Source organism: Cornus florida, unplaced genomic scaffold, assembly GCF_030987335.1.
Source record: "Cornus florida cultivar Cherokee Brave unplaced genomic scaffold, ASM3098733v1 CherokeeBrave_3.0.0_Hap2_Chr04, whole genome shotgun sequence".
Lineage (NCBI taxonomy): Eukaryota > Viridiplantae > Streptophyta > Magnoliopsida > Cornales > Cornaceae > Cornus > Cornus florida.
Window position 1 is genome coordinate 28028672 of NW_026775574.1, and position 12128 is coordinate 28040799.

Here is a 12128-nt window from a genome sequence, read left to right on the forward strand (position 1 = left end):
AGCTATGGAATTCATCTCTGGGCTTGAGGGCACACGAATTTTTAATTTTATCCCTCAAACCCTAACTGCTATAAAATGAAGAACAGGTGCTGGTGTTGATACTTTAAGCTTGTTTCTTACTCAGATCTTGTATTATAGCTTGAGTATTATTGATTGTAACCTCTTTTATGTATTGTTTATGCGCTGAGAGTACTCATTTGGTCCAAGCAAGGATGCTGTAGACAGGAGGAATGCAGTGTGCACTTAGTGGTGCTAGTGTGTGTGTAAAGACTACAAAAACTAATCTTTCAACTTATACAAAAGTGTGCACAGAGTGTGACACAGCTAAATGTGTAACTATTTGTACACAACTAGTGATCAAAGGAAACTTTTCTTCAGAAGCTTTGCAGGGCTTTGCCTACTGTTGTGGTTTCCCAAGAAAGAGAGGAGAAAATTCAAATGTACTGTATCATGCTGTAGTGGTTTGCCAAGAAAAAGAAGAGAAAATTCAAATGTACTGTATCATGCTAATGACATTCATGTTGTTGAATGGTCCACCTACTTCTAGGTTGCTCATGCCCTACTTCTCTCAAATCTCAACCAGACAGACAATATCTTGTGCTAGATAAATAAATAAATTAGTAGTAAATAAAACAATGAAGCATTGTTTCAGTAGAGGCATTTACATGTATTTTACTCATCAAAAAAATATTTTATTACCAATGTGCTGTTAACATATGCATATATATACATGTATTTATTCATCAATAGAAATAATAATAATAATAATAAAGTCTAAAATCTTTCATGACATCCATAATAGGAAGGAATGAATGGAACAATGTTTCAATTCTTAGTGCTGTCAATAGAAACATCAACAGAAACATATATATAGGAGTTATATAATATTGAATTAATATTCCAGAGAATAAAGATGCTAATTCAAATAAAACATCATCGGTGCTTATCGAAGAGCTTTGATGCGTGTCCCTACGGTATGTTTAGTATAGTCTTTTTGGATGGTGAAAAGTAACAAAATAAATGGTCTTTGTGGTCTTTGTGTGTACAAATTTAATAAAACATGCTATCTAAGTAGGGGTAGAAGAGTCAATAGCAGAATCATCTTTTAAGTCCACAAGACTTATGAAGTACAAGATCCTAAGAACCAAAGAATCATAGTGTAAAATTCATCAAGCATGGTAAATTTCAAACACCCAATGAAAAATATATGAAAAGTAATGAATCTATCATAAGTATTGGTTAATATTAGTAAAAACCATATTTAAGGGTATAATCGAAGAACAAAAAACAAAATTTCATCATACTGATCATACATGGTCAAACAACATTTCTGTCCAGAAAAACAAAACTGAAGAACATTTGTGTCAGGAAAATAAGAAGTAAGCGAGCAAAAACAAAACGAGTTTTCAGTGCTAGTACTGCAATCACCATCTGATTGCTCAGGTCGTCCTCCACGTATTTTAGGGTTGTGGATGTAACACGGAAGAAAGAGTCAATTACCAAGTCACCCTTCAACGACATTCACAAGTTCGAACTCTATCAGGGAGAGATTGCTGTCTTCCTTGACAGAAAAATCAGCAGCCTCGGTGACTTCAACGCGGCCCCATCTGTCCACAGCAAGCCTCATCGACCCCTTGAACATGTCGATTTTTGCATTACGTAGGATTACAGTTGTACCCTCTTTCATCACGTCCACTAAACATGAAAAAAGTTGTAAGTAAAAACACTTCAAACTAAAGGGTATAAATTATTCGTGTTCAGACACAGCACCTGACTAATAACTGAGGATGGTCCATCACAATTTCAAAATCATATTTAAAAAAAAACAAAAAAAAACACAAATATTGCATGACATTAAAATACTAAAAGAGAGGCAACTTTCCCCGCTATCCCAAATATATTAGATTGAAAAAATGTCTTCCCATCCTAAAATTTTAAACTTATTCCATTTAAAACCACAAAATATTATTACAAATCCAATTACAATTCCAGAATATTAGCATTGAAACTATTTGAATAGTTAAAGCAGTAACATATAACAAAGTCAGCTAGGAATTCTGTGTTGCTGTGCAATTAAACATCCACTCCCAAATGCTTGATTTAGAGAGCTACAGAAATGTATAGAGCATAGAAGAATTTTGAGTCAGATTTTTAAATTCCTATCATTTAAGTAACACATGTTCTACGAGAACAAGCCGAATCAGGATAAGATAGACACGGGGTTAATCCATATTACCAGTTCAACACCTACACCAGCCTCCAAATCTTGAAATCTTGAGCTACTCTAAATATAAAAAGGAAACAAATTCAAACTATAGAACGTAATCTACAAAACCCTGCCCACAAAATTCCATAAGGCTACTGCGCCACATCAAATGAAACTCTAACTAGCCACCATATTCTCTTAAGAACAAGAACAAGTCAAAGAAAATAATAAGTAACTAATGATAACAATGGCTGCGGCCCCGCGGGGATACCTTATAGTGAGGTACGTTTATAGTGGTGGCCATCCCTCCACCAGAGTGATAAAGATCTAGAATGTTGGAAAAATGCTTAGATTGTATACTTCAATATATCAAATGGAGCTTATTCTTGGAACAACAAATATACTAATGAAATAAATCACATGAAAGCTTTGATCCATTTCTCATGCCAACAACTTTATAGAACTGTACAGGTAAAATAAATGGCAATTCTAAAATATATAACAGAGCATCTGCCCAATATACAACATCAAAAAATAGAAACTGTTGGACATTAAACATCCACATTCGACAGCAAGTAAAAAGCTTTGAAATAAAAAGAAAAGGAAGATTTATTAACATAACTAAGACGGGGAACCAACATGACTACTTTTAAGCAAATAAGTCTTAGAAATGAAAAGCTCACTTTCAATTTCTCTAACATATCTTAAAACCCGGGAATAGATTTGATTGTTACAAGATCAAGATGTACTAGGTGCCCGGATACTGGAAAGGATCCAAACTCAAACAATGCACTTTTTATGTGCCTTAAAGTAATTTAAGTTATCCGTTTTTTAGTATTGCCGGGTGCATATTGTCACGCCCCACTAGATTGAAGGAAGGTTGCTCAACGCTAGAGTCAAGGAGGATTCCACACGACTTAAGCTTAACATACGTGGATTGAGTTTTAGAATCTTCCAAATCTGTGTAGAGAACTGTCAAGTGTTGTGTAAAGATATGGACATTTTTATTACATTGAATAGTTTATAGAAATTGGTAAATTGAAGAATATTCTAAAAGAGTAAAGATTTTTATTGACTTTGTAAATATCTATGATAATTTGGGTGTTCTAGATCTTAGTCATTGATTGTAATCCATCCTAACCGTTCACGAGTGTCTATAATGCCTATATAAAGGGTAGGAGACTCATTTATAGTCATATAAGTCCTAAGAGGAAGTGTGTATAGCTTAGAAGTGGAAGTGTGGGTTGGGGAGTATAAACAAAAAAAACTCATGTAAGCTACCCTACCCTAACTCCTTCCACTAATATTTAAGACAATGAGTAGCGTCATACATTTTGAAGAGGGCAGCAATTATATTGTGCAAAGCAATCAATTTGTTTATATAGCAAACCAATTTAAACGGCTCTGATTTACTAATGTTTAGTAAATGATTTAAATTAAAAGAGGGATATGGCCGGGCGATTATGGTGGGATGAGTGGGCACGGAATGAATTTGTATGACATTTATGGTTAAATACGAAATAAAATTAATATAAATATATATAAATTACCAATAAATTAACAAGTATAAATAATACAAGTATTCCTAAAACAAAACAACATTCAAAGTATAAACATTAAGCCATTAAAAGTTAAACCTTGATCATTTCTTGCGGTGAAGATTATCATTCCTGTCTCATCGCCAACCAAACATTCAGCAAGTCGCATTTGGCGTCCCTGAGTTCCATCAGCACGACCCCTCTGCATTATCATCTTAGAAGAAACAACTTTTACTGTAAGGTTAATGCCATTTGCTCCAGGTCGCAGCTGGTCGACCTTGGTGAAAACTGGTTGCTTCTTTTGTTCAGCCATTTCCAACAAACCCTTTTGACATGCCAAATTAAGGAAATTAATCATTAAAACATAAGATCATAACATTGCAACAGCAGCAAAAGTAAAACAAAAGCAGAATATGTAAAGAGAAAGAAAAGAAAACGGTATTTTTTTTTTACTCTGTTTGGTAGATAAAAATGTGATTGAAAGCAACCTAATACAAAGTAGAGTAATTTATTTTATGTTACAAAAATACCCTTTTTCTCTCGTTCTAGGGCGACAAAACTTGCTAGGGTTTGTAGCCTGTAAGGGGAGTTCGCAGCATGGAGGAGGGTCAATCCTCCTCCCCAACACCTCCGGCAAGAGCTCCAAGCCGGAATCCTACCCCCAGTAAACCTACATATAGTAGTTTCTTTGATGAATCCCAATCTTCTTTCAAAAACTTGCAATATCATCACGAATGTCGTGGTGCAAAAGTTTCCATCACAAACGAAGATGTGGCTGAGGAAGTTGCATACTGGCGTTCATCTGTTATTGGATACGTAATGGGAAGGAAGCCATACTATCCATACTTCAAATCTTTTGTGCAGAAGTACTGGTCCAAAGACTTCACATTAGTTTACCTTAAGGATGGCTTTTTCATGGTCCGATTTAAGAACGATGCTGATGTCCAGAAAGTTTTGTCTAGGATCCATACTTTTGAAGGAAGGCCAATCATCTTGAAAAAGTGGTGCAAGAATGTCAATTTCCAAAAGGAAGTTCTTGAAACTGTACCGGTGTGGCTGCGTGTTTACAATCTGCCTGTTCACTGTCGTAATGAGATTTCTGTGTCTAAAGTTTGTTCATCCTTTGCAAGACCTATCTATATGGATGACCCCAACACTACAAGAGACAAAGGGCTGTTTGTCAGAGTTATGGTAGAGGTTGAAGTTAAGGAATCTTTACCCGAAGCAATGGTGGTTGACATACATGGCACTGATTGCGATTTATCTTTTGAATATGAATGGAAACTAGTGGTTTGCAAACTCTGTAGTAGAGTGGATCACACAGAAGACAAATGTCCAAAGAAAGTGTTACAGTCCAGACCAAGGAAAACTTTGGATAGGTGGGTGGTTAAACAAAAGAGAAAGACGGTCGAAGGTGAGATTGTGGACAAGATTAATGATAATATACCTGTGAGAGACCTGTAAACAAACAACACTATTATTACGAAGAACTCTTTTACCTTGCTAGAAGATAATGAAGATGTGGCCCAGGATTTGGAAAATGTTACTAGTCCTGTTATGGAGGAGGTTAATGTTATCCAGCAACAACAACTTGTTGAATCCAAAGTTGACTCTCCAAGTATCTCAAGTCAGGAAATTGAGAATATACTTGCGGTTGTCCTTCAACAACAGGTGGTGGATGGTGCTGATATGGAGAAGGAGGATTCTTCTATGGTGCCAAATAGTGTGTATGATGAAGATTTGCAGGAGGATGCAGATAGCAGAGATGTTGGTACTACTTATTTGGCTCCAGTTAAGGTTAAGGAAGAACACCAGTGTAAAACAACAGAAAAGGAATTGGAGAATGTTATCTTATCAGATGATGTAACTTTAGGAGGAGGAAAACAGTCAAAGAAGAGAAACAAACCTGCTATTCCCCCTTCAGATAGAGTGACCAGAGGAAAGAATGTAGGCAGTGGTTCACTGTCACAACCCTTTGAATGTTAGGGGTTTGGAATGTCCGAGGTCTTAATAGACCTCTAATGCAGAAGGAAGCTAAGCAATGGATTTCAGATCAAAAGTTTGCTTTAGCTGTCCTTGTGGAAACTAGGGTTAAGGAAGGTAAATCTCTTAGAATACAAATGAAAATTTGTCCTCATTGGACTTGGTTAGCTAATTACAGGTCTAATTATTTGGGAATGATTTGGGTTGGATGGAATGGATCCATTTTTGATGTTATTTTAGTGCATGAAGATGTACAATCCATGCTGTTACAGGTTAAGCATTTGCAATCTGGTTTAATTGTTTATGCTACTGCTGTGTATGCTGCTAATAGAGTTGGGGATAGAAGGGAGTTATGGAAGGATTTAAAGGAGCAAGCTACTATAATTGATGGTCCTTGGATAGCTCTGGGAGATTGGAGCATTGTTCAATTCAATTTTGAGAAGAAGGGAGGTTTGAGAATTCCTCAAAGCAGATTGGATGAGTTTAATAGTGTTATCTATGATTTAAAGATGGATGATATCCCTATTAATAATGGGGATTGGTCTTGGTGCAATAAACAAAATCTGAGTTCAAGAATCAATGCCAACCTTGACAGAGTTCTGACTAATGACTTGTGGCTGCAGCAGTTTCCTGATACAAAGGCTTACTTTACTCCTGCCTCATTATCTGATCACTATGGAATGAGCATTAATTGGCATTTCAACTGTTCAGAAGGGCCAAAACCTTTCAAGTTCTTGAAAATATGGTGCATGCAAGAAGAGATGAAAAACATTGTGGAAAAGGCTTGGGAATCCATAGGGGTAGGGGCAGGTAATCCTTTCCATGTCCTACAACAGAAACTCAGGGCTGTAAAGAATACAGTTAAAGAATGGAATAAGAATTTTGGAAGTGTTTCAGATCAAGTCAAAGGGGCAAGGGATAGCTTACACAAAATTCAGATGGAGATGCTTTTGCAACCTGCTAATCAAGATAGTATAAATATAGAAAGGGAAGCCTCTGGACGTCTGCAGCATGTTCTTGATCTTGAAGAGATTATATGGGCTCAGAAATCTAGAATTAAATGGATTAAGGAGGGGGACAGGTGTACAAGCTTTTTCCATAATATTGTTAAACAACGCAGAGGGAAAAATGCTATTACTCAGCTAGAGAATGTGAATAGGGATGTCTCCTCTGATCCTAATGTCATTAAAGAGTGGTTGATTCAGTTTTACACTGACCTTTACAAACACAGAGGGGGTATTTTACAAGATTCTACTCCAGCTAGGAAGAGCTTAAATCAAGAGGAATGTTGTATGCTGGATAGTGTTTTTTCTGTTGAGGAAATCAAGGGAGTGAAAATGGGATTCCATCCTGACAAAGCTCCAGGACCAGACGGCTTCCCAGCTAGATTTTTTCAGAAGTATTGGAGTGTGGTTGGGGCAGATGTAATTAAGGCTGTGTTGTTCTTTTTTAACACTAGTCATTTCCCTCAAGGTATCAATTCTACATTCCTTGCTTTAATCCCCAAACTGAATCATGCTGATAAAATCTCAAATTACAGACCTATTGCTTTATGCAATTTGGTCTACAAGGTCATTGCCAAGATTTTAGCCAACAGATTGAGTGTTGTTTTACCTAATTTGGTTGGTCTTGAGCAGGTTGCTTTCATTAAGAATAGGAGATTACATGATAATATTCTTTTGGTTTCAGACCTGGTAAAGGATTTTGGAAAGAAATTTGGTGATTCTAATATGACTTTAAAAGTTGATTTGAAGAAGGCTTATGACTCGGTTGATTGGAGTTTTATTTTAAGCAGGCTGAAGGCTCATAGGTTCAGTGATCAATGCATTACAGCTTGTATCTCTTCTTCAAATTTCTCTGTTTTGTGCAATGGTGTGCCTGCAGGTTATTTTTCAGCTTCTAGAGGGATTCGCCAAGGCTGCCCTTTATCTCCACTGTTATTTGCTTTAGTTACTGAATATTTCAGCACTTTAATGACTGAGTACATTGATAGTGGGAGGATTAAACTTTGCAAATCAGTGGTCAATACAGGTCTGAAGATTTCTCATGTATTTTATGCTGACGACCTTTTGTTGGTGGTTAAGGCTAATATCTCAACAATAAAAGCAATTGCAGAATTGTTCAGAAAATTCAAAGATGCATCTGGTTTACAGGTTAGTCAAGAGAAAAGCTCTGTCATTTTTTCAAAATCAGTTAGATGCAAGAAAAGACTGGCTGCTATTCTTCAATTTCAAACTGAAAATTTCCCTTTCAAATATCTTGGTTTACCTTTGTCTAATCACAAGTTAAGGGTAGGAGATTTTAGTAGCTTGTTGGACAAAGTTAATGCCAGATTAGCTCATTGGAACACTAGTAATTTGTCTTTGGCAGGTAGAGTGGAATTGATCAAATCAGTTCTGTATTCCTACTTGTATCACTGGTTGTTCAGCTGGAGAAGAAATTTAAGCACTTTCTTTGGAGTGGCAAGCAAGACTTGAAGAAAATTTCTCAAGTAAAATGGAGCTCTATTACTGTCCCTGTCGATGAAGGGGGGTTTAACATCAATAAAAATCAAAGACATCGATTTTGCTGCAAAAATCACTTTGTGTTGGGATTTTCTGCAGAAAAAGGACAAGCTTTGGATTCAATGGCTTTAAGCTATTTATTTAAAACGGTCCTCTTTTTGGAATGTGATTGCAGGGGTTGGTGATTCTCCAATTTGGAAGCAAATTCTTGAAGCTAGACAGATTTTATTGGATAATATTGACTTCAAGGTTGGGAATGGTTTGTCTTTCAAACTGTTAACTGATCCTTGGTGTGATAATCAAACTTTGATTCAGAGATTTGGTGCTACTGTGTTCAGGCAAATTAATAGAGCAGAGACAGTGGATGTCTTCATTGCATATGGAATTTGGTTTATACCTTTACATTATGCTGTTGAGGTTCGAACTGCTATTCACAGAATTGCTTTAAGGACTGGTACTGATACTATTTCTTGGAGGCATGGGGTTTTTTCATTAAAATCTGTATGAAATGTTTGTAGAGCTAAAAAACAGAAAGTTAATTGGAGCAAACTTTGTTGGAAAGGCTATAGACCAAGGGTTTCAGTGGGAGTCAGTATCATTTTGCATAACAAGAATTTATCTCTGGTTAACCTTAAATAGAGAGGATTTATCCTTACAGCTATTTGCCACAACTGCTTTGAGTATGAAGACACTAATGATCATCTTTTCTGTAATTGTGTGTAAGCCAAAGCTATTTGGAGTAAGCTATTCAGTTTGTTTAACCTGCAGTGGCCGAGGGTCAGCTCTCTTAGTGAGATTGTGGATTGGTTTGTGGTGCAAACTAGCATACATAATACTAAGTCCAAGATTTTGTGTGCTCTGTTCGCTGCTACTATATGGAAGATTTGGTTAATGAGAAACTCAAGCCTCCACAATGGTTGCAAACATGAGGCTGAGTATGTTGTTCAATCCATCATTTGGGATGTGCTTGCATATCTCAATTTTAGTTTACATGATTTGTTAACTGTTTTTACATTATAATGTTTTTGATGTTGATTGGTGACTACTGGAAATGGGCTTATTCTAGCTCATGTTTTGTAAAAGAAGGTATGCCTTCTTAAAATTATTGTAATGTACATTCTTATTTATAAAATCTCCACATTCAGGAAAAAAAAAAAAACAACCATTTGGCTCACAATAGTCGAATTAAAAATATAACATATGATTTAAAATTATTCCTTTCTTCTGTTTCCTCGGTCACCAAACATGATTTAGAAACTATATATAATATACACACATATTGAACGCATATGATTCAAAAAAAATTCTTTTTTCTTGTTTTCTCGGCAAGCAAACATGATTTAGAAACTATATATACACACAAACACATTGATTGAGGACTAAAACATAAAAATAAAAATTAAGCATAATTAATTTTTATAACGGATAAAGTAAATAAAATTCTCTACAGATCTATTAGTTTTAACACCAATCAAACATTATACAATCAGTAGTGCATATAATGAGAACATTCAACAAATCAAAAACCCCAATTCGATAAACTTTATTAAAATAAACAAATTAATTAAATGAGATGAATAGAAAAAGAACCTGATTTGCGGAGAAGAGAATCGGAGGACGGAAAAAGGAGCGTTTGTTTAAGGTTTCGGAAGAGAGTCGGAGATCTGTGTGTGTCCTTTGAAGATAGAATGAAAAGGCCGTCACTTTCTTGACAATAATACTTGTATATAACAAGGGATATATTTATGTTTGGCAAGGCGGATAAGGTTAATTGCTAAACAACTCCGTTATATTATTACTTATTATGCATAAACCTCTTTAAATTATTCTTTTGGCAAATAATCTCTTCATGACCAATATTTTTGTTATTATGATCATCATTATGGCCCTTTAAAATGATAAAATAGTCATTATGGCTCTTTTTGTTCATATCTTTGCTACTTTTTCATATATCGGAACATCTCCAATCTAATGGTATATGTGCTGCTAGGTCTAAAATATAAGTAGGAGATGATAAAAATAAGTTTTCCAATGTAATGTTATATGGCTGACAAATTTTCACTTTACCAAAATTTATGTCATGAAATAATTTATTTGCAATAATAATAAAAATAATAATAATTGCTGAACCAGTTGGTACGATTATCAATTAGTAATAATAATTGTTGCTGAACCAGTTGTTTGGGTAGCTTCAAATGAGTGGCCGGTTTAAATTCATTACCATTGATATTGGATCTTGTGTGGCTATGCACGTGACTTTTGCAATGGAATTATCAATAAGTACAATTTTAACTCTTTTTCTCTTTCTTTTTCTTTTTTTTTTTTTTTTTTTTCAAAATTCAGTCAGCTGTTTAATTTTCTTATCTATCACTTTGCTGTGATTGAACCACAATAGCAGTTAGCAACTCACTGGTGAGTAAGAAAGTCGTGTCCATTTTTTATTAAGGTATTTTTCATTCCATATCAGAGTCTTCCCTCCATTAATTTGTCTAACAAAAAATAATAATATTAATAATACCATGTAGAGGTGGTATTCGTTCTCTACTTTTCTTCGGTACTATTTTTTTGACATTTTTTTTATTACTATTTTTTTATAGTGAAAGTTAACTTTTTTTTATTTTCTCGAAAGAGGTAACTTTGTTTTTGGTAATTTTTTATTCTGTCAAAATAAATAACTTTTTTTTCTCTGTCAAAGTAAATAACTTATTGGATAAAAATAACCTTTATTTTTTTTGGTCCTATCAAAAAAAAAAAAAAAAGACCAAAAAATATTCAACATAATTTTTTTTTCCTTTAAAAAAAATATTCAAAATGTTTTTTTTTTGGTCTTGTCTTGTCAAAAATCAAAATAGACCTAAATATTAAAGATTAGAGAGAAATAGATAAAATCTGAATAGACATGGACATTTGTGTCTTTTAAAAAGTAATAATTATTTACTTATAAAATTATAATTAAAATTATCATTTTATTTAAGATTGTAATGCAAATATTAAAAAATTAAGTAAGCCCTATAAGTCCTACCATGTATCATAAAATCATAATATTAGTGGTTGGATAGTGCATCCAAATCTGGATTAGGGCCGCGCTGATGAGAAATTATTGTATGAACCAAGTCCACCAACTCATTTTGCTTAGTTGGTGGACCACACCAATCAATTGTAGACATATTTGATAAAATTATTTTTATATTCCACACCTAACATGTTTACACCCGCACCTAATCATCTCCCTCTCTCATCCCCCCTGCACTCTCTTTTCTCCCTCTCTCTAACGTCTCTCTATCTCACCCTCACCCTTTGCAAAACCCAGATCAAACAAACCCAATAAACTCGATCTCTTCATACCCAAATTCATCACCTCACCAATATCAACCTTCGCCGGAAAATCAAACCAAGAACCCATTTCGATTCTATTGAAATTGAACAAAACCCTAGTCTTGTTCATCAGATTCGACGACTGTAATAACAATTCTGTGGAACCCAACTCGACTACACCATTTGCAGAAGGTATACACACCATGGTCTGCAACCCAAACACCCGTTGGTCGCAGGGTGAGGAGGCGAATTGGTCGCCTCCGGCAACCCATATCGGAGCCGAATTGAAGAAAGCCTGACCCGGAAGAGCACTTAATTGGCCAACCTTGCCTACAATTTTTAGTCCACACATGTACTCTCCCACAAGGTGCCTCTTCTAATTGATGTTTTTTCTTTGTAGTTATTTTTTTATTTTTTTTTTGTATGATTGTACACATTGACGGATCCAGAAAATTTTGTGAAGGGGGCGGACTTTTAACTTGTGGGGGCAAACTTATATGGTGGATCCATTTTTATAATTTCAATGGAGTTCTTTTCATAAATTTTTAAAAATTTAAAGTATAAAATGCAAAAAAATAAAAA

The 12128-nt window shown here is 34.9% G+C and overlaps 1 protein-coding gene across 1 annotated transcript; it reads right to left on the reverse strand.

Moving 5' to 3' along the window:
* Positions 1-1270: 1270 nt before the first annotated feature.
* LOC132303055 (uncharacterized protein At4g28440-like) lies at positions 1271-9994 on the reverse strand. Its single transcript, XM_059800120.1, has 3 exons — positions 9822-9994; positions 3844-4069; positions 1271-1695 (listed from the first exon to the last, which is right to left on the reverse strand). The coding sequence occupies exons 2-3, from the start codon at positions 4055-4057 to the stop codon at positions 1505-1507; spliced, it is 405 nt and encodes a 134-aa protein (XP_059656103.1). The 5' UTR covers positions 4058-4069; positions 9822-9994; the 3' UTR covers positions 1271-1504.
* Positions 9995-12128: the final 2134 nt, after the last annotated feature.

What these genes read in the sequence shown, in the direction of transcription:
- LOC132303055 (XM_059800120.1), bottom strand. Translation starts at nt 4,057, where the DNA reads ATGGCTGAACAAAAGAAGCAACCAGTTTTCACCAAGGTCGACCAGCTG. An exon ending in CACCGCAAGAAATGATCAAG is followed by an intron (nt 1,696 to 3,843) that starts GTTTAACTTTTA and finishes TTTCATGTTTAG; the next exon opens with TGGACGTGATGAAAGAGGGT.